This window comes from Branchiostoma lanceolatum, chromosome 11, assembly GCF_035083965.1.
Source record: "Branchiostoma lanceolatum isolate klBraLanc5 chromosome 11, klBraLanc5.hap2, whole genome shotgun sequence".
Lineage (NCBI taxonomy): Eukaryota > Metazoa > Chordata > Leptocardii > Amphioxiformes > Branchiostomatidae > Branchiostoma > Branchiostoma lanceolatum.
This window is the reverse complement of record NC_089732.1, coordinates 8,281,176-8,304,893: the sequence shown is the minus strand read 5'-3', so window position 1 is coordinate 8,304,893 and position 23,718 is coordinate 8,281,176. Positions and strand designations below refer to the sequence as shown.

Genomic DNA, 23,718 nt, shown 5'->3' with positions numbered 1-23,718 from the left:
CGTGGCACAAGCGGTAACGCAACCCCGCTGATTCGCCATCTGGATCAAATTCCGTGGATCCGAGGGCCCGCGTTCAACCTCAGTGGTCGACTCGAGCTCGGACATGTTGTAAGGGATTGCATTCGTAATTTCGGATGGTGACGTAAAGCCGGCGGCCCCGTGTATGAGGGAGCTTCGGGCGTAAGCCTCAAAACTCTGCACGTAAAAGAACCCAACACACGTATCGAGAAGAGTAGGGGTGACCCGGTGTGCTTGGCCAAAAACGCGAGCCGTGGCGAAGCCGCATAGCACTACCACTAGCTACTTGAAAAAGCATTATGCTTCACCTCAATTGAGGATGCCTGCTTTACCCTTTTAAGGTTATAGCTTGGCAATATTCATTGATATACACTGCCCCAGTTGGGTAATGTAACCATAGCATGAGATGACCATAGTTTTTTGCATATTCAATGTCTATCCTTCCCTTCATTCACAATTTAGAAGGTTAAATAGTTTATTGTTGTTGTGTCTTTTTTATCTACTAGCTCTTTCAATATAATCTGACATTGAAACGGGTTGGGCAACCTGATAACATTTTTTCCCCACTGTTAGTAGCCCCAACACATATAATTTGTAGGAATAGAGAAGGCAAAAACCAAAGTGCTTGCAATCCTTTATTTCTTCATAACAAAGTATATACAATAGTTGTGCAGACATAACAATCAGGTCATAGGAGGTAAATAGAGCCTTTGGTGACATGTACTTTGCCATTCTATGAAAGTAACATAAAAGTAAAATATCCCTTTTCCAGAAGAAATGTTTTAGAGAATCTTAAATGTATTCAGGATAACATAAACATTTCTGTACACAAGAGTTTTGTTAGTCTGACCTTCATTGAAGTAATAGTTGTTACTTTAGAAAGAAAATTGTTATCACAGAAAAAAGGGATATCTTACCATTCATTGTTACAGAGAAGTAAATCACCATATTTTCATAAGAAAAGGGCAAAACCATGTAGAGATTTTCATAACTTAATCTTCAGTGTTCTGGAAATAACTCGGAAGGAAATAATTAGTGCTCTTTCTCCACATCTTTCAACTTAACGTTTAAAACTTTTTTTTTTTGCAATCATATTCCATTGGTAATATATGAATAAAGTTTGTACACATCATTCACAATTCACACACACAAAAGCTGAGGCACTTTGAACCCAAGGCGGCCACAACAGAACCACCAAAGTTCTAGAGGGGTGCGGGAGGTACATGGTACCTAGTTTTCAGTGCCATGCAAGCTTGTACTCACTTCACAACACTAACACATACTACTGAGTGCATTCTTCATAAAACACTGCCAAATGTAGCAAGTTCTCTATTCCCCCCTTTAGAAGTTATCAAACCCTTAGCAGTACTCCTAATGCTGCTTCAAGATTCATATGAACTGTACACATTGTAAGATCCAAATTGTATCTAAGGGTGACCCCTCAATCACACATTTTTTTCATATTTTTATCATTTCATATCTGCATTCAGATTTACTCCTAACCATGTGAGCATTGTAAAGAGCATGGCACAATAACTGGTGTTAAAGCGTGGAATTAGGAAACTTTCACATCCAAGGATTTCTAACTATCTAAGTGTGGTTAAAAGCTTTGTTTGTGTAACGATTGACTGCAATTTCATGGAGTGTAATTAGATGTTTATAGATGATTTGCTTGTGTAGTATTAAAGAGGACAGAGTGTAACCATTGTGGAATATCTACATTTTGTAACACAGACAATCTGAACATTTGGAACAGTAAACATAGCAGAATTGCAGCACGCATAGCAAGCATGTATGATACATAAATCTGTACAGTGTAACATATTGAGAGAATCACTGACCATCTCATGATGCAGTTGCATTTCAAGATAACAAAGTTGTGAAGTCTAGAATTTACAAAAGTGTGTTTAACGTTAAGAGCTTGCATCCTTAATACACAACCAGGCTCAGAAGCATACACAAAAGTAGAATCAAATAAACAGCAAATTCTAGGGCATATCACATAGACCTGTCTTATCATCTACTTTCCATGCAGAACTTGTCTACTGTTTATTTGGATTTACTGAAAATGTTGTGAAATAGCCATTGACACAACAGCCACAAACCAGATGTGTGTACACATGTATGGATGACACTATCATTGAAATGTAGTACTAGCCTTCTGTATACATGAATGCTTGCAAAATGCCTTCTGTGTCAACCAAGAGTTTGTGCCAAGATAAAAAAAGCCATTTCTTTGGAACTTTGAAAGAAGTGATCCTGTAAAAAGATTGAGGGAGTTTTACCCAACAAATTCTAACTGCATAGGTGTTGCTTCTAACTGCATAGGACCAAGTAGCAAAGCAGGTATGTTTATTATTGTTGTGTCGACTTAGAAACACAAACAGACAGATTCCAAACCAACTTATTGCCATAATTACTTCACAGAGCCCTGCAGTTAGAAACTTGGGCACACAGGTCTTCGTCCCACCTTCAATAGACACTTTTGTTTAAAATTCTGATATAGAAAGATGTTTGACTAAATTTTCTATCAAAGTACTCTCAAACTCAATAGTCTTTTTCTTGAAAGTCTGAAAACATCTTCAAATAGGTTTGACAAGAATAAGAGAAACAGTACATGTTATATGTTATGCCTTTTGAATAGCTTGGATAAAATTTCTCCATTGCCAAACCACAAACAGGACAACTTTATGCAACAGCAGTTTTTGTTTCACCTGATACTTCCACCTGAAAAAGTGAGGCTATGGGAATATGACTTTAAGGTATCATTGACTTTGACAACATTGTGAGAAATAGCTTTGTTACATCTTCTGAAAATTTCGGGTTAGAAAAACATCATTAGTAATTAGAAACAAATCATAAAGTTAAGGAAACTAAACTATAAATAAATCAATACATAAATCATTTCACTTTGTGTAGATCAATGGAAAACTGCAAATGACATGTATAATGTTAGACAAGTGATTTTGACCTCTCAGGACAATGTTATCATAATTTATGATGGAGTAATTTGATACCTAAATGCAGCTAACAGCTTTCAAAATACCCTATCCAAAAATGGCTTGGTCCAACTTGCTCTATGCTAATGCAGAAAAAAGCTTGCATCAAAATGCCAACCAGTGAACAAGGGAAGATTATTTTACAAGAGACATCCCTTTCCAAGAATGGAACAATCTACCAGGATTGTTGAAAAGGTCTGATCTTAGATCAGACCATTTCTAATGACGGGGGGTTTCTCTCTGTGCGGCCGGGGTTCTTCACAATGGCGGCCGCTTGATGTTTTTGCTGGCGATTTCTTCCTCCTTCATCTTGATGCGGAAAGTGTCCACTTTCTGCTTCAGGTCACTCCACTTCTGAATCTTCTTATCCAGCAGATCAGACAGGGTGGATGAGTAGGCTGTAGAATATAAACATTCAATTTAGTTCAGCATTTACTCTACTGAAATTAGAGTACAAGTCAATCAGAATTGTATGTTTCAGTACTATTTTTCTACAGAATAGGTTTTCTCAGAATTTTTGTGAAACTGCGAACTGTCAATAAATATCTACAAAGCTTTACAAGATACCAGTAGCTTTAAACAACACCATCTGTTTTGGTGTGACTTATGCAGCAGTGGGAATGAATGGCAGAGGGACTAAGAACTATGGCAAACATACCTTCCACATCATAGTCCACTTCATCAGTCATCTCCAGCAGACCCTGCTCTACAATCACCATCTCCTCCATTTCCTAGGAAACAAGGCAGTCGCGTTTAAATGACAGGTCATCTATGTTAACAAACATTGCTGGTGTCATGTAACCATTAAGTTTATGATTCTTCTTGTGAAAAACTGAAGGATCAGTTGAATATTGTTTTTTCTCATTCTTTTGTTTTACTTAATACATACCTTATTTCAATACCTGCAAGGTTCAGTGGTATCAACCCAGGATCGTTCATTCGCTCAGACCCTTGTAGTGCCTAGCGGCACATACAATGTAGGTGGACAAGTTTCCTTGCTGTTTCAGTAGCAGGGTATATTCTTACAGGGAGGGGTTGCTAGCCGTTCCCATTTAATGTGCTTGAGGCACCTCATCGAATATGGGAACCCCATTTTACGTCATTTCCAAAAGACCGGTACAGCCCCAACCGAAATGTCCTGTCCCGGATTGAACCGGGGTCTCCCAGTTAGCAACTAATTGGAACCAGGAGCTCAACTGTGAGGTTGCTACCAGTTGAGCTATAGACATCCCTATCAATCAATCCAGGATAATGTTACCAAAAATGTTCTACCAATGACTTTTTTGAAGGGAACTTGAGATACAGAGACTAGTACTCATGTAGTCCTGACCTGTACAGCACTCCTTAGATACAGCTATAGTCCTGACCTGTACAGCGCTCCTTAGATACAGCTATAGTCCTGACCTGTACATAGTACAGCGCCCTTTAGATACAGCTATAGTCCTGACCTGTACATAGTACAGCGCCCTTTAGATACAGCTATAGCCCTGACCTGTACAGCGCTCCTTAGATACAGCTATAGCCCTGACCTGTACAGCGCTCCTTAGATACAGCTATAGTCCTGACCTGTACATAGTACAGCGCCCTTTAGATACAGCTATAGTCCTGACCTGTACATAGTACAGCGCCCTTTAGATACAGCTATAGTCCTGACCTGTACAGCGCTCCTTAGATACGGCTATAGTCCTGACCTGTACATAGTACAGCGCCCTTTAGATACAGCTATAGTCCTGACCTGTACATAGTACAGCGCCCTTTAGATACAGCTATAGTCCTGACCTGTACAGCGCTCCTTAGATACAGCTATAGTCCTGACCTGTACATAGTACAGCGCCCTTTAGATACAGCTATAGTCCTGACCTGTACATAGTACAGCGCCCTTTAGATACAGCTATAGTCCTGACCTGTACAGCGCTCCTTAGATACAGCTATAGTCCTGACCTGTACATAGTACAGCACCCTTTAGATACAGCTATAGCCCTGACCTGTACAGCGCTCCTTAGATACAGCTATAGTCCTGACCTGTACATAGTACAGCGCCCTTTAGATACAGCTATAGCCCTGACCTGTACAGCGCTCCTTAGATACAGCTATAGTCCTGACCTGTACATAGTATAGCTCCCTTTGGATACAGCTATAGTCCTGACCTGTACATAGTACAGCGCCCTTTAGATACAGCTATAGCCCTGACCTGTACAGCGCCCTTTAGATACAGCTATAGTCCTGACCTGTACAGCGCTCCTTAGATACAGCTATAGCCCTGACCTGTACATAGTATAGCGCCCTTTGGATACAGCTATAGTCCTGACCTGTACATAGTACAGCGCCCTTTAGATACAGCTATAGCCCTGACCTGTACAGCGCTCCTTAGATACAGCTATAGCCCTGACCTGTACATAGTACAGCGCCCTTTAGATACAGCTATAGTCCTGACCTGTACATAGTACAGCGCCCTTTAGATACAGCTATAGCCCTGACCTGTACAGCGCTCCTTAGATACAGCTATAGCCCTGACCTGTACATAGTACAGCGCCCTTTAGATACAGCTATAGTCCTGACCTGTACATAGTACAGCGCCCTTTAGATACAGCTATAGCCCTGACCTGTACAGCGCTCCTTAGATACAGCTATAGCCCTGACCTGTACATAGTACAGCGCCCTTTAGATACAGCTATAGTCCTGACCTGTACATAGTACAGCGCCCTTTAGATACAGCTATAGCCCTGACCTGTACAGCGCTCCTTAGATACAGCTATAGTCCTGACCTGTACAGCGCTCCTGTGGTCCTCCACCACCTGCTCCTCCATCTCCTGCAGCTCCTGCAAGGCCTCGTGGAAGTGCAGCAGCTCGAACGACACCTCCCCCTCGTTCTGGGTGGCCAGCAGCTGCAGGTCGGAGTTCTGCGGCGACAGGCTGTTGTTGCGGCTGTTCTCCGGGATGGCGGACAGACCCTGGGACGGTCCCGGGACACCTGGGTCGCCTGGGCCCAGCTCCTTAACCCTATATCAAAGCAATCATTAACAAAATTTAGTGGATGAATAAGAGATATCTTTAGACTGCCATCAAAATATAAGATATTTTTGGCCTTGTTCCTCTGCACATTTGAGGAACGTTTGGAGAGCTTGTAACGTTTCACACATGCACAGAGGCAAGCAATTAAAGCATGCTGAATTTCCGTCAACAAAACATTGGACCCTTCCCTGTTATAGCAGCCTTACCAAAGGTGAAAAGATTGAAAAAGGACTTAGTATCATTATATCACTGCCTAATAAGTATCTTTTCTGGCCATTCACAATACATGCAAGGGCACTCACATGCACACACGCACGCACACATGCGCACATACACACATGCAAACATTCATCTCCACGTTTCAGGCTTTATCATCTGGCTGTATACAAGAAAGAAAAGACAGGCAGCTTAGACAGAAGCATAGCATACTCAGGACTGCCTGGGTCATAGCCAGGACTGAGGAGACCGTAAGGGCCATGCTGGTTTGAGGCATCCTGGAGGGCCAAGGGGGTGCATCCATACTCCTTAACCCTATAAGGTGGGGGCATTCCGAGGAGGAAAAAGGTGGAGAGAATGTTAGAAAAGAAGAGTCAGAGAATAATACTAGTGAAGGGTGGTTATGGAAGTGAAGAACAGAGGACGCTGGTCACGTTCTATTCGAATAGACACTGGGAGTTCAGAAAATCTCAACTTTTAAAGTCAACTATCTTTACTGCTGCAAAATGTCTGGCAGAAACAAAGATAACATAACATACAGAAGGACATGTTTTTTCAATTGACGTGTTATAGTATATACTTATTAACAATACATTCAGCAACAGTATAGATTTTCCACATTTCCAGCGTCTTCCCAGATTTGTAGTGACCAGTGTAAGAAGTTTCCAGGTGTTGGTGGGAGATGACAGTTAGGTGTGGCCTTACCTGTCCGCATATCTGAGAGTGTTGAGGGTGTGTTCACAGCTGCTCGACCCAGGAGAGATCATCGCAATCTGCAGGACAAAAAAATGTCAGGCCCAAATAACAAATCTACTTTTGATATCATCTATCTTGTGTATTAATTTACCTATGTTAAATTTGACTCAGTACTGAGCCTATTTTTCCCAACAGAAGCAATCGAAATAGTTGGTTCTCTAAGACAGTCGCTGAGAAGACATTGAGGTAGAACTCACCATGCAAGTCTTGGACCTCTCCCCGATGAAGGAGTCTCTGAGTACCTGGGTCAGTTTGCTGGCACGGAAGGGTGTGTGGACGGAGTTGGGCCGGCCTAGGGCTCGTATACACTCCTGTGACAGGAACAGAGAAATATTTCACATTTACTCTTACATATCAAAAGCTTATTCTAGTCTGCAATAAGCTTTTAGAAACTTGGGGCTCTGTGCAAGCTTTTGAATAGAAATCAATTTGGGGGATCAAAAAGTTTGAATCCCTGCTGTTGTTGCTCACCGAAGTTGCATGCTACCAAAAGACCTGCATTCACAAAGACAGGACTAAGTACTAGTTGTGCTCATAGAACTGTCTCTTCCAAGACAAAGTGAATTTTTGTTTACACGTGTGTCTGTCCTTCCTAATATTGAAGATTGGACTAGAATATTACCTTTACAATCCGCTAAACTAGTTACAAATGTAGGTTGAGACATTTTCTGACTCACCTTGAGAGCGAGTAAACTCTTGTTGATCTCGGCTCCCTCCATGCGTGTCTGTCGGTCAGAGCTGATGGTGTCTGCACCTCTCTCATTACCTGCACAAATTGTTTGATAGTACAAATGGGTTAACAGTAACACGTTTAAGCTATAGTCTAGACTTAATGCCAACAGTTAGCCAACAGTTAGATATTGCTCATGTAAAACTGTACATTAGGTGCCAATACACTTCACAAATCACAGAACAAATGTATGACATTATTGCATTCATGAAGATATTTTCTCACCTGCCAAGTCGATCAAGGAGAACTTTCCAAACAGTTTTCTTGTGGCCCTGGTGGAAAGATAAAACAAATTCATTAGCAAAGACACTTCGATGCCTAGCTGACTCAGAACATTCTATCACACACCAAGGGGTATCCCTACTTTTAAAGATAAGCGCTTTCTGTGGTGGGCTCTTAAATGTGCTCAAGGCTTTATCTTGTAAAAAAAAGGAGATGAATTGTTACATATGTGTGAAAACAACTTTTGCAGGAGATCCCACCTCTTTCGCAGAATCATCTGAAAGACGGCGTGTGAGCGCGAGGAGTGCTGATTGGCCGAGGTCGTCCCGGATGTCCTGGTCCTGTTGCCCTCGGTGATGAGTTTGAGGACGTCGTCCACGGTGGTGACGTGTTTCTCCGTCAGCCCCACGATGTTGACCTGCTGTTTCCCGTCCTCCAAAACTCGCAGCTTGTGCTTCTTGTTCTGAAGGTCAAACACCTGAAACACAACAGGATGTTTTTATTTTCCTTGTCTTAATAGACAAATTTGAATGACACAAACTTATGTCGTCAAAGGGGGATTCTACTCAAAAACTGCCATGTCATCGTATTTCAATGACATTCCTCAAACCTAGAAAAAGCAAGTGTTTGGTTACAATCTGACTGATTTACGACAGATAAGTACAAAAATAAGCCATTTTTGTTGGTATTTTATGCAAGTGAGGAAGAGGAATAGTTACAAAAATTGGATAGCGATATCTGGAAATGTTTTGACGGCATGTTTTTGCGGTGCCAGGCCACCAGCAGGAAGTGAATAACTGCGAGACGCCAGGCTCTATTTTACGGGTCGGGTTCAAATACCGTTCAAATGTGTTCTATTCTTAACAGACGTACACAATGACATAGACAGTTTGTGAGCAAAATCCTCCCTATGATGAAACCAGTTTGTGTGGTTCAAATTCATCCATTAGGTTTATTCTGATGTCTATTTATGTACTAATCTTGCTATCAATAATGTCACCAAACTTCATACTGTTGGTATCTCTAAGTAAGCAATGGAAATATTTCCCATTTTGCTTTGTGTCAGAAGAGGGCCACAGGTTTTCTTATAGGATTCTAACAAGGTAATCGATTCAAGGAATATAACTTCAAAAAGCTGATTTGGCTCGAATATTGAACAGTTTTCTGTGTCCCTACTACAAAAGGATGAGTTATTTATGAGAAAAGGATTTTGGTTCAAACATTGAGCCCAACACTTAATGATAACTCAAGTGTAAAATATAAACAGAATAGTTAAAGTCTCTAGGTTTGCTCACCTTTCCACCATAGATCTCAAAGAAGCTACAGCCGACGATCAGGTCTTGGTTTTTGTAGGCTGCAGAGTTTAGCAGCTTGAAGACATCACGAGCTGGGAAACAAAATACAGAAGCCATCAGTACCATAGAATGTACAACACAGTGAGCTGACACAAAGTCTGTAAGAGGGAAGCACAATGTAGATTCTGCAAAAAAAAGATCCTTACAATAAGTATGATTTCTGTTTATAGTTATTCCACAAATTTGCTCCAATAACTGGACAAAACTATTTCTACAGGGAACTTGGTCATTTGTTCTTCAGGTGTTCGATTTGAATACTTGACAAAACTTACCAGCGAGTGCATAGATGCCCTTGGACGTGTCCTGGTCCTTACCCTTGAAGTCTCCGCCCATCGTCTGTTTTAGAAACACAAAGGTATCAAAGAACACATTAACAAAATTGGTCTCAAAATACATTCGTCTATATCACACATAAACGCACTTCTAAAACCCTATCTACACAATAATAACTTGCTGAACATAAAATATCTGATCTACTGACCAGTGAAAATTTCCTTTATCAGGTTTCTAGGAGTGGTCATGTTTCTCCCTATTGTTACATAAAAGTTAGGATGAAAAGTTGACCTACATGGGTTTTGCCACTTCCAGTCTGTCCATAGGCAAAACAGGTGGCCATTCCTCTCTCAAATATGGTCTCCACTAAAGGCTTGGCTGTGTATCTGAAACAGGTAAAGAAATTTGTCCTTTCAAAACTAGACTGAGACGACTACTTGTACAAAGTTATATGCAATACAAACTTATTCAGACAGGTGACGCTTTGCAAAAAACAGCAACAGATGATTTTTGTAAAACCTGCTTAAGATAGAGATCAAACTTTCAACAATTTTTCAAGTTACAAACCTTTGACTTTAAAAATATGGGGGTACAACTTGAAAGCACACTTATTATAAAATGAACTCATTTGGGGAAGATAGACAATGCTCTACCTGAAGATAACCTTGTGCCACCCACCTGTAAACTGTCTCGTTTGAAGCCGAATCGTCAAAGGAATAGTCAAAGCGGAAGGTGTGGTTCTCCAAGTACTTAGTCAGGTCCACCTTCAGTTTACACTCATGGACCTGGGAAGGCAATGATAGAAAAAATAACTGCATTAGTGAATGAATGAATCCATGAATGAGTGTTAATGCACGATATACCCAATGTCCTAGTATGAAAACATGCTAGCTTTTGGCATAAATGGTGGACAACATCCTCAGTAGTATGAGATGCTACTGTAACTATTCGTGTGCCTTTTTGACAATCATTTTTTGTTTTGTAGAGAACTCACCACTGTGTTGTGTTTGTCTGGAGTTGTGATGACGTCCACTTCCTTCTTGGCCATCTCCTTCTTGTTCAGTGGTCTTTTCCTGACACACACACAGATCTGGTGGTCCTCAATCTGGGGGAAAAAAATCATCTCAACTTTACAAAACAACATATCATATTGTTCTACATCGGGATTCAAACTTTGTTGTTTTTCTATTTGTACATGTTCATATAGACCTTCAGGCTTCACACTACTACCAGAGGTCCTCAAGTCAAATGTTAAACCACTCCTTCCTGCAAACTAATGTGTTTGCATAAAATAAAAAAATTCATAAAAAAGATGTATACTCGTTGGGGCTCTTCAGTGAGTGCCATTGTTTTTTTTTCAACACTTAACTAGTGTCTATCTAAAACGTATGTGTTTTGTCATCATAAAGACTTACAGGGTCTGCATTAGTTATAGTTTTGATGTCCAGGAGACTTACAGGGTCTGCATTAGTTATAGTTTTGATGTCCAGGTTCGCCCGGAAAGCGCGGACCATCTGTAGGAAGTCCCAGTTGGGGTTGCCGGGTTCGAAGTCCGGGTCGTTCACACGGCGCTTCTTCTCGTCTTCCATCCGCTTCCGTCGCTCTTCACGGTCCTGCTTCAACCTCTCCACTTCCTTCACGCAGTTGGAGCGCCGGCGGGCTGAGAGGGAAAAAAAACAGGGATTAATTTTTTTCCATGTTCTTTTTATTCAATTTTCATACAAAAAATGTGACATGCATTGCACAGGCACAGTTATCAAAATAAATATGAAATATATAACACAAAATAAACACATTTCCAAAACTACTTAACAGAGACAAAATCAAACGGATTTGAATTTTGATTGGAGTCCTGTTGAGAAGTGAAACTTATTTTTGTGTTTGTATTTTTCAACCATTATATCCACCCTTTGTGTAAGACACAAGTGTTCCAGCCATACAACAGCTATCGGTCACATCACACTGATCAACTTTCATATGTAAGGGCTAATATCTAATAAGGACTCTACTTCAAATTCCACTCTGAAAAAGTTGAAAGAAACCACTTTATCCAGCCTAAATACTTCAAACTATTGGAGGTTAGGTGAATGTAATCCAGAGATGGCCCCTTTGTATTTCATAACAATAACCTCTTTAATACAGGTACACAATATTGCACAAATATGAAAATCAAAGCAGGTTGCTTACATGCTGGGATAGCCTGTTTCTTGCCTGCCTCCACCGGAGCGGGTGGTGCAACGGGCGCCGCGTCGCCATTTTGTGCCGGTGGTACGATGGTAGGTCGTGATTTGGCAGTTGGTACTGTAGCAAGAGAGAGAAAGTTCCAACCAATGAGAAAGCTGTGTATACAACACTAATGAAGGTATGACTGCAAACAAATGGCATAGCGATATGAAGTTAGTGCACTTTTACCATTATGACTTTTTCATTCAGCCTATGACAAAGCAAATTTTTTGAGGATGCAGAACAAATACAGTGTGCTTGGCCAAGTTCAGTCTGCATAAGCAAATACAGCATTGGATACTATTGTACACATTGAAACTAGAATGTCAGATACGGTACATGGCAAACATGATCTAAAAGCTGCTTTCTACGTGTGGTTAGTGGTCAATAATGCATTAGCCTGCTTGGCAAGCTGCTGATAGAAACTGGAAAGCAATTTCAAATCAAAAAGCATGAAAATCCCATCAAATGTTTCTTTTCATAGATCTGCTTCTATAACTAAGGTAGCAAAATCACATTGTAAGCAAGGAGAATAGGAAAGATGGAAGGCAGGGGGGTTTACAATCAAATTGAAATGATTGACCATTTTTTCAAAGGACACGGTGTGGTTTTATTTGACTATCACTTTTAATGATTACTAATGTACTTGTAAAAGTAGACAGGAAAATAAGAATCATTGCCTGAAGATCTGTCATAAATTATGACTACACTGAGAGCTGAAATTTGAAGTAGGAAGTGGTTTGCACCAATAGATCCTTGGAAAAATAATGGCCAATCTCACAACACACTTACCCGCCTTGGCGCTGGAACGTCGTAGAGAATCTGGGGGGTACACAAACATAACAGGAGTGGGGGTGACGGGAGGAAGGGGTGTATGTACAGGGGGGTGGTGATAACATGACTCATATTCAGCATATTTGTTTTATGGAATTAAATCTTTGAAATAATCTAAACAAAAATCTAGTCTTGCAAGAATTTTATAGGCCTGTTGTGTCTCTCCTTTTCTATTGTGGTGAATGAGACTCATGCTAGATTCTTTGGTTTTAGTGTACATAAAATCAAGGACATTATATAGGAAGGACTGAGCACAGAGTCAGTCCCCCGCTGCGCGCTATTGTACAGACCCGCCAAACCCCGCGGCGATCTATTGTTTCCGCCCTCCGGCGGCGCTCCTTTGTGCTCCCCCGTTCAATTCATGTCTTCCCGCCAAAACCCTGCAAATGAGCCCGATCATGACGTCACGCGCTCCGATGCTGGCCGAACACGGCCCGAACCTACCCGAACTACGGGCGAGATGCCTGTAGTTTCCGCGGATTTCCTTATTTGGGAAGCAAACGTGACGTGTGCAAACGGCAGCAGCTTCTGGGGAAAACGCTGGCGGCCATTTTGGTATGTGTTCGGGCGCTGTAGGGTGAAGATTGGTGAGTTTACAGGCTTTTTCGTGGAAATCTCTTAAAGTTTTTGACTGTAAAACATGTAAGAACATTCAAAGATTTATGCTGCTAAAACATAGTTACATCATTATTTGTGTATAAGTAAACGCTTTTTTTTAAATCTTCGAACGCTTTTGTTTACATTATTGTACAGTTTACTACAGATCGCTAGCGATTTTTTTCTGATCGTTGAGCAAGAACATTCCTCAATTTTTTACAAATTCCGTAGATGGCCTTGCACGGTGAGCCAATAAAGTGGACATGTCCGTATTTCGGGGGTTGTTTGCAAAGTCAAGCCATTTGTTATGCCAGCACTTGCACGGGGAACATGTCCTGGCAATCTTATCGACTCCCGATCTTTGTGCTTTTTTTGCAGATTGCAAACTTCCGTGGAAGGGGCATGACCACCAGAGCGACGTCCCACGATACAGCGCTGCCGAAAATCAAGGACATTATATAGTCCTTGCGAAAATACAACGTAGAAGATAAATAAAGATTTACGCATCAAATTGTTTGTTGGAACCAACCTCCAAAATTCTGTTTTTAGTAAAATGTAACACTACCTGTAAATATTGAATAAATACATGGATTTCTTGAATTCATAAATCTCTAGTGTGATTGTTTCTTCTTCAATTTTCTAGTCGGTATTCTAGCTTGACGCAAGTGTTTTTGCCTGACGGTAGCGATGAATAAAGATCCCCCCTCCCCACAGTTCGGTTACGCCAGACTATTGTTGCAGCAAATTATAAACGGATATTGGAGGTACGATTTTTAAAAATATGTAACTCAAAAATACAGATCGTTTAGAAAACTAACTTATAAATACACTACACAATGATATTGTGTTGTGTTGCTTGATCTTGTGCTTGGTGAAGACGGCTCTCTTATAAACTTGTTTAAATCACACAACATGCAAGTGAAAGTGGTAGCTTTGTCGACATTTTTGTGTGGTTTTTGGGACTTCCACTGTCTTCCAGCTTCCCCGTTTTTTGACGATCGTCTCGAAAATCACTCAAAAACAAAGTCACCTTCGCCTGGTCTGGTCATTCTGAATTTGTGTTACAATAGTGGGCCGCTTGGAATACATGCAAATCTGGGGGTGATTCGTATGTGGGTGTTAATTATTTTTACAACCATGAACCGAAGGTTCTTGAATAGGGACTGACTCTGTGCTCAGTCCTTCCTATATAATGTCCTTGATAAAATGTATTTACATTATATTGTACAGGTAATTTTCATAACAGGTTTTAGTAATTTTAACTTAGAAACCATGCTATTAACAAGCATTACCCTTTGAGTCACATTATAACCACTGTCAAATCAACACCTCAGAAATAGTTCTACCAGTCCTGAACACCCCTACTCTCTAAATCCAGTGGCCCAAATCTATGTTAAAATATGCAGCTGGACCACAAGACTTCAGAACCAGGGGTGTACAGGATTGTTGGTGGTTTCTCACCTGTTCTACTAGAGGATCGTCTCATAGTTCCTAACACGACGGAAAGAGAGAGAGAAGATAGTGCAGAGAAGTGACAATGAGAACAACACAAGGTGAAAGACAAAGACAACACCACAGCAGAGCATATGTACAGTACAGGCACAACATTGCAGATATATCAATGTTGAACAGGAGTTAGTTAGTAAGATAGCAACAAATGTTTTGTTGTAACTACAATGTATAATGATCACAACTTGACAAGAACACATTTTTTTCCCCATGAGTAGACCTGTGACGCAACATATATACTAACACATATACAGTTTTGACTGTATGCATGTTAATAAAAATGCTGGCATAGAATTAAGCACCACAGAAAATAGCTACAGAACATATTTTCCCTTAGACAGATACAAAGTTGTACCATTGGTCTAAGTGTTGTCTTTGTCGAGGGCTAAAGGAGACTGCCTTGTTCCTTTTTCTTTGATTCCACTTGCAGTTATATTAGGCTATGATATGGAAACATTGCTTAAAAAGCAGCTGTTCAAAATTCATAATTATCACAATAAGATTACCTGAATTTATAGGAAACCAGCTTGTGACACACTCAGTAGGACATTGGGGATATCCTCTGAGGTACATTCCTGTAGTTTTGACCACAAGACTTCAGCCCTAGCGGTCAGCAATGGTCAAACTGTAGACCAAAACTTGCTGACCGCTGGGTTCATGGTACAACTGTTCACCTCAAGCTCTTACCATGGCCATACGATAAATACTATCTTCTAAAACATAATCTACTTAGGCGGCTTTGCTAAACAAACTGCAAGAAATATACAAGAAGCAGAAAGAGAGACCCCGAAAAGAACTTGGTCACTAACGGTCACTTATGTAATTTGAAAAGGCATTTAAAATTTGAACAAAAAAACACATCAACTTTAAAATCAAATATCTCAATGTCTATAAAAGTTGTGACATGTATTAAGATATCTTAATACAAAGGGAAGCATACTCTTTTAATCAGCATGTAATTTTTTTTATACATCTAGCAACAATTCCAGACTATAAGGCTTACAGTTGATTATATTTTCCAAACCCCTAATGTCTTCCAAAATTCAAAGTGACCAGTGTCATGTGTTCTTCTCTTGTTTTCCCTTTGCAGAAAACAGCAAGAAGACAAAAGTATTGGTGGAGAGGCAAACAACATTAAGGGGACAACAACAAAAGTGGACTTAACAAAGAGACATGTGCCAAAATGAAGTACAGACTGTACATGGATAGAATACACAAAGGATAGACTGCCTGGTTAATTATTCTAGGCTTATAATCCTAGATACAATGTGTACCTGTAGTACTATCATTAACCCTCTTATTAACAGCCCACACAATGCAATATTTTGGGTTACACTGGGTTTCAATATTTTGTTTACTATATAAAAAATTCCTTCATATTCTTAAAAATGTAGACACAAGTACTTACATGTAACCTTGACCTAAACATTTGCCAGTTTTCTACAAGTGGCTCACTCCATAACATAAAAAGGATTTAAACTAGTATTACAGATGGCTCTTTACGACGGATATTTTACGATGTTAGCATTACTCACTTCTTGACTCTTGGTCCCTCGGTGTGATGCTACGGCCTTGCGGAACTGCCATCGAAGGGCGAGAAGGCTGGAAATGATGACAAAGTTTAGATTTGGCTACATTAGCTAATAAACTTGGAAGTCTGCTTTGATGGTCAATTGTCCGGTCTCTCTCCTACATTCTTATGCCTTTGGAACATTTACATCAATGTCAAATAATATACATTTCCAGATGCAGGCTTTGTTCTCGTACATGTTCATAGATTGAAACATATATACATATGCAATAGAACAACACTCACTATATATTGTGGACCATCAGAATCATCTTCTAGAGAGAAAAACATCATGGCTACGATCGGAAGTAAAGCCTCTGTGGTGAGACGAACTCAAAACAGTCCCAAGCTGGCTTTGAGATGAGAATATTTGAAGCGACCTAATGACTTAGAAAACCTTGCTCATTACTAATTGATGAGGCTGTAAAGTAATGGGATATACCATGAAGGTTCATGGGGGGTATCAGGACAAGAAACAAAATGTTGCATTTTAGTTTCTACAATAGGACTTCTTATAAATATATCAATAAAAACAATAAAAACTACAGGCTGATTCAGCGACTGTGAGCAATGAATAATTAGCTGGATATTTGCATATCTCTCCTGCTTTTTTGTATGTGACAATGTCTGTGGTTATATGTTGCTAGGCACTTGATTCTGTTATGACTGCATCCAAAGAAGTTGGTAACAGAACCAGACAAAGGTGTCCAGGTGACCAGACACAGCTGGGAGCCCTGGCTATGAATAATTTACAAGCGCTATCATGTCATGAGTGTCTTATGTTTATACCACACGTCAATCCACCTTAAATGGTGGAAGATCATAAACTTAAGCTTGCTCATCTTTTATCTACCATTGGGAGAACGGGTGCTCAAATACTGGCATAAATAGTGAGAATGCAGCTTACACACTAACTAAGGTACACTTGATTTTTACATAGATTGTCATATGCATACAACAATGGCTGGAAAGTATTTCGAACTCTGTACGACTAGCACAGAATCATACATATCTGTGATAGTCTTCAAAGTTCAAAACATTTTATGATATGATAACTGATAGGTGATCACTTTCCTTAGCTATATGTGCAGTAACTATTTGAAAGCTTGTACGTACTGTTACCTTGGCAGAAGGCTGTTGGACCTCAGGAAGGGACGCTTGTGTTGCAGGTTTCAGGGCAGCGTTCAGAGCAAAGATGTTCTCTACCTCAATCTATGAATATAGAAAAGGACATATCTTTAGGGGAGGACCAGAGGTAGAGGGGTTGTGCTGTGTGTGAAAACAGTATCATTCTCCTTTGTCTGTCAGCAATTTTCTTTTTGACATATTCGACCTATATTTTTGTCAAGGTCAACTTCGACTGACCTCACTTTAAGGACACAGAATGACCTTGGAATACAAAGAATTCAATGTCATACCTCCTTGCCCTTGGTCTCTCCCCTCTCGAACCATTCTACTGTCACACTCTCCTGCTCATCATTCAACCCGCTCACTATGGCTGCATGGATGCGCCCTGGAAAAGAGGACAGATGAAATGTTAGCTAACAAATGCACAGAAATGTGACAGTGTATTTTCAGCCAACAATAAACAAAATATAATTTGTATATTTCCCTATGCTAAAGGATGTGGGAAACATATTGTTTTTACTGACATTACAGTGTTCTCACCAGGCCTTTTCAGCATAGGGGCCCCCTATGCTGTGATTTGGACCCCCTATGCTGTGGTCTGGACCCCTATGCTGTGTTTCAACCAGCATAGGGGTGTTTCTTTCTGGAAAGAACCTTGTGACCCTTCATAAATCTTATGAAAAGTTCATATTTGGCTTTAGAATGAGGCTGTAACAGAGGAAAAACTTTACTTCACAAAATATATCCCTCAAAATGCAGGAAATAGTGTCTCATTGGGTTATGAATTCAAAAATTTTCCAGGGGAACAAGCTGGACTCCCTTATCTGTGGTAATTTCTTCGTAGCTTGCGCCGCGTAAAGTTGGCCTTCTGTACCTGACCCCTATGCTGTGAAAAAATTCTGGCGAGAACACTGCATTAATTTCTTTTATATCAGTATTTTTCCGGAGAGAGTCGTGCCTTCTTTTCAAGGCTAACAACTCATGTGATATATCATTTATATATATAAGGACAGCTTAGAGTAAGACCTATCATACCCAAATTTTTGTTTCTTGCTTTTTTTGTTTATATTTAATTTTCAATGATTGTAAGGGCAAAAGTATGCGACAGAGTTTATATATAGTAGTAACCAACATAATTATATGTTTGGTTGACCAATCTTTGTTGCAGCAGAAGTTTTGTTTTAACACATGCTTCATTTCAGATGTCAAAAAATCAGTTATAACTGTTAGCGCCTTTTCCTGACAGCAGTACCTTCAAGTTCAAGACTAGATAGAAGAAAAGATATCATATGTAGACAAGTCCTAGTTAGGGCATGAACTCACTGACCTAATCCTTACCCTGTTAGTGGTTAACCTTCACATTGGTATGTTTGAATATGTATCTATTTTAGTTTCTGTCATATATTCTTGTCAACCTCAAATCATAGACATTTTGCTATATATACTTTTAATCTGTTTCCTGCAATGTATGATTTATAATACCAAGCCCGAATATTTTTAGCCTCTAAGGTCATTGTTTTGCAAGTTGTACATATCCTTTTCTGTATTCTTCGAGCCCTCTCTACATGTACACCGTCACACGAGTATCTAAGAGGATATCTCAACACTCCAGACTGAAGCATGTTTGCCATGCTACTGATTCGGCAGAAGTGCCACACGTATCATATAGAAGTATATTTGCCATGGCCAAGTATGATCACTATGTGGGACGACTAGCTGACAGCTGGACCCTTCTTCTGACCCCTGACCTCTTGGGATCAAAGGTCAACTTCTCATCTCAATCTTGACTCTATCCCTCTCTTCACAGTTTGGCTCTAAGTACTAAATCAGGCTCAGTGAACACATTTTATATGTATTTCAGTCGTGTACGGTTTCATAGTTGAAAGTCTAGAATAATCATAGGCAAGCCAAAGGGCAAAATAGCATTGTAGTTGTACATACAATTGGTTTTCAGTTGCAATTTTTCGTCATAGAACTTGAGAAGGAGCTTGCCAAACTGCCAGTCCAAGGATGGGTCACACACTTACTCATTAACATTTTGTTGAGTGGAGAGTTATCTAGATCAATGCTAACATCGTTATAACTACTGGTCTGTTCATCAATGTTTTATAACATGTCAGCTCATTAACTGTCTGAGAGCCTGAAACGCCTAATGCAAATTTACGACTGTGATTCCAAATTGTAACTTGCTGACGTGAGGCAGAAAACATTTCTGCTCATGCGTTTGTCTGTGTAACCGTTCCTTCTTCGTAATGTAAGTCTACATGTGTATAGCTCATGGCTTTTGGCAGACTGACAGCAATGGTTTAACTTTAGAATTTACCCATGAGAAAACTAATTCTGGCTTAACAGCCCCTACTAACAACCTTATATGCACTAGACTGACGTACATCAGTAATACTGAAAGTCAAGTTCTCATTTGTGTGTCATACAAAAATATATGGGAATGACAACAACAGAGAGTCAGACTCAGACTGAGTCATTCAATCAATGGTAAAATCTGTGCAATCGATCAGGAGTTTCTCAGTATTCTGTTGATCACAGGACCAACTCAAGTCTTGCTGCTGACTTGACAAGTCAACTGATGACTTGGTCTTATGACTCAGTGGTTTTATAGAAGGAGTTTTCCTACCATATTTGGCAGGCAAATAGTGCTTACAGTTAACACATGTATGTGCATCGAATAGTAAACTTCACACAGAGGTCTGAAATCACATGATCTAAATATACACAGACTATCACCACTTGAGAAAAAGTTGTGTTTGTGTGTGGCACCCTGGCAACTACAACATAATATATGTCCTGTTGTCAGGTACATGTACTGTTAACACTATTTGATTTACATTTGTCTGTTTGTACAGCGTGTTGTTATGGCATTGATAGCGAGTTACTAGGGAACAATTTGGCTCACCTAGCTACCAGGTGTTGAAAATTCACACAGTTAAACCAACACAGAACCACACACTAAATACTTTAAATTTATGGCATTTCATATGTTTTCATTGTAGGATACTTAATCATCAGTTAATGCTTAGGATTTCAAGTGTTGCATAAAGATTAAGCATGTCTTTTCAGAAACCTCTTTGATTTATCCTAAAATTGATAAAAATTCCCGACAGTAAAATTACTTTGATCAGTGACTGTGATCATTAAAAATTCTATCGAAAACTGTGATTTAGTATAAAGTACATTGTAGGTTGTAAATACAGCTGAAATGTGTAGTATTGCTGTGCCTATTGCTAGGCCAGTTTGTACATGTACTAAGCTGTGGCTAGTGATAATCATATCAAACCCAGCAGCTGTCCAAACAGTGTTTCCTGTGACACAACTGTAACATGCATCTATCAGCAGCGTAGGTCATATCACAGGAGAGGCTCAGGCTTAAGATAGCGGAAGAAGGGAAAGTGATGGATTTTCACTTTCTCTAATCCCCTCTCAGTGGTTTTAGATACTGTACTACCATAGCTGAACCTTTACTGCTTTAGCACACTGAATTAGCCATTTGGCAGACTTTTGCCTTGGTTACAGAGTTAGATAGCAGGGAGAAGGTTAAAATACTAGCTATATAGCTGGGTAGAGAAGGTGCGTTGCTATCTGAATTTGTGTACATGTTTAAATGATCTAAATCACATAATATCCATCAAAATTATAGTGTCAACTTTCAAAATGTAAATGTTGTACAGAATTAAGTGAAAGGTAAATTTTTGCACTGTCACCATGACAGGTCAGAAAGACCCCAGTTCTTACATAAAATCACATGTGTCTGGCCTGACCCTAATATCTACCACTGTGTCTAGTTTTTACACTCCAATTTGTGCCATTAACGAATCAGCCCTAATTATTAAGCCTGCAGCAAGGTTCTGTGGCAATTGGATTTAGAACTGTTCAGACGGACGTTTGCTTATTGCTAAGGGACATGCCAGACAGATTAGCAATCAAGCACTCACAGGCAGTCTGATATGGGACTGATGGTCCTTTATGTTGACAAAGTAAGATAAACGCACCAATGATTTTGTACTGTAAATATTTACATTTATGCATATAATTTGTAATTTAATGTTCACAAGTTTCGGAGTTACCTATTCACAGTGAACTTGTGTGAAATGCTTGTTCTATCTTCTGCTTCTTCAGCTCGTAACTATCGGCAACGTATCAGCGCACAATTTCATTTTACGCTGCCCAACTTCTATGAGCCTTGGAGTTAATGCATTTAAGGGGTCAGAGCACGGGGTGCAGACTCCATTAGTATGCAGGACAGCAGACATGCTGTGTTATCAAGGTGTAGCTGGGATAATGACATCATGTGATGATTTCATACCGACTGCATGGTTATGTCATTACCACAGAGACGCAAACAAAATGCACCAGTAGTTGATGCTGTACTGGAAATGTACAAACGGACCCTTCATGTTTTTCACGCAATGCTAGGAAAATTCAGTACTGCAAATTTGTGAGAAACTTGAATGAACACTTCTGTCATTAATGGTGTACTGATGAGAAATAATCTGGATTACACAGATTCAGTTTTGCAACTGGCAAATTTCACTGAATGTGAAATAGAAGACAATGCTTGGGATTTCATGACGGAGCCACACCAAGAACATATGTGGGAATTGGGAATTATCATTTGAAAATAGCAATACCTCAATTTTCTTTTGTCAGAAATACACAGCTTTCCTTCTGTTATTATCAATATCAGTATCCTTGTGTTGTGGCTACTTTCCGGGAAAAAAGATCTTTGACAAACATTATTAATTTATTTATCTATATGCAAAGGCCTTGCCAATGGCATCACTGCAAACCAACAGTTAATACAGTTAAAATACATGGTAATGCGTTTTAAATCACTGGTAATTACAGACAGAAAAGCTACAGGATTTTGCCGTATTGGGGATGCCCAGCATGATTATTCAAATTAAAAATTCAGTATGCGATCATTCATGCAGAAAATGTTGAAATACAGCCAGACATATTCCATTACTTTATATCAATGTATCCAATATCATATATATTGTTCTCATTTAATATCAAAACATTATCATGAAAAAAAGATAAAATTTGCCCAAAAATTAAAGCAAAGATTGGGAAGACATAAAAGTACAAAGATCAGCTGTCCTGTGATCCATATTGCACGTTTTCACCTGGTTATGCAAATGAGGTCAAAGAGGGTTCATTCCATGACACCTGAAATGACAGCTGTCTGATTTACCTGTCAATCAATCACAATATGCTGCAACACTTTTAAACAAAAGTGATATATCTCTGAACAAATCAATTTATGTAAACTCTTTGTTTAGATCTCTCTGTTCTATATCCGACTGTCTTAAAGCAATTTTGCACAGCTTTTTTGACAGGAGACATAAATTTGTGGTTATAAAAAATCTTGCACGGCATTTGAATAACGCATTGATGAACAAAACCGCTAGACTCGGGGACTATTTTCGTGCAGTCGTCAGATTTTGTACAAATAAACATTAGCAGATGACTCAACAAGGCCGTGATATCAGACCCCGGTCAAAACACTTGTGTCCTCGGTGACAGACACCCACGTAAATTTTCACCGGGTTCAAACTCAACTAGAAATGGCGCGCAAAATTTCCATCATTGTCGAGTTCAGAAAAGCTAGATATCGTGCCAAATTGACAAGCAAAACGCCGAAAATTGAGAAAGTAGTGACAGCTGAAGAACAAGATGGGCAAAACGACCCGAACGCGCTAAACAAGAAACATTTGGGATGGAAATTCTGCATAAGGAGGGAGGGGGGCAGTCGGGAGGTTCGCCGGTAAACTTACCGTCACTACGCTGGATTCGCACGCTGACGCCGACTTTTAGGCCACCCCAGTCCATGATGAGAGTGTAAACTTTCTTCTTTTTCAATTCTGTGCAAACTCTACGAACGAAATCGCCGGGTAAATGTACGAAACACGGTCTTCTCTCAGTCTCTACGCTGAATCACATCGGTTGAATATTTTTTTGAAAGTTTCGTCGCGCATGCGTGATACAAGTGACATGCGCAAGGCCTGCTCATGACGTCATGTTGCAGCGCTGTTTACTCCGCCAGGCGCCGCTTGTGGACGGTCGTTTCTAAGGAACGATGGCAGCAAAATGACAAAGATGGGTAAAGATAATAAAAAAAGACAATATCAACATCATTTATCAATACAAACCACAAAATATTAAATTGACAGCGAAAAATTCACATCATATTGTTGATGATGGCACTATTTAGATAGATTAGATTATTTTGGTACGTATTGATGCCATCTGGCAAACCTG

The 23,718-nt window shown here is 39.8% G+C and overlaps 1 protein-coding gene and 1 long non-coding RNA gene across 13 annotated transcripts; one reads left to right on the top strand and one right to left on the bottom strand.

Moving 5' to 3' along the window:
- Positions 1-635: 635 nt before the first annotated feature.
- Positions 636-23,451, bottom strand: LOC136444964 (kinesin-like protein KIF2A). Of its 12 annotated transcripts, none has more exons than XM_066442756.1 (22): positions 23,235-23,451; positions 17,733-17,827; positions 17,431-17,526; positions 16,280-16,346; positions 14,697-14,726; positions 12,597-12,626; positions 11,769-11,882; positions 11,039-11,241; positions 10,576-10,686; positions 10,260-10,366; positions 9,877-9,967; positions 9,581-9,644; positions 9,249-9,340; positions 8,214-8,431; positions 7,957-8,003; positions 7,679-7,767; positions 7,199-7,312; positions 6,951-7,018; positions 6,459-6,560; positions 5,783-6,017; positions 3,676-3,748; positions 636-3,415 (listed from the first exon to the last, which is right to left on the bottom strand). In XM_066442756.1, the coding sequence occupies exons 1-22, from the start codon at positions 23,287-23,289 to the stop codon at positions 3,276-3,278; spliced, it is 2,241 nt and encodes a 746-aa protein (XP_066298853.1). In that variant the 5' UTR covers positions 23,290-23,451; the 3' UTR covers positions 636-3,275. The 12 variants fall into 12 exon arrangements, with proteins under 12 accessions (XP_066298853.1, XP_066298854.1, XP_066298856.1 ...); XM_066442757.1 differs by having other exon boundaries at positions 17,437-17,526; XM_066442759.1 differs by lacking the exon at positions 12,597-12,626.
- Positions 12,861-13,843, top strand: LOC136444968 (uncharacterized). Its single transcript, XR_010757367.1, has 2 exons — positions 12,861-13,225; positions 13,614-13,843. It is a non-coding gene; the product is annotated as an uncharacterized lncRNA (long non-coding RNA).
- Positions 23,452-23,718: the final 267 nt, after the last annotated feature.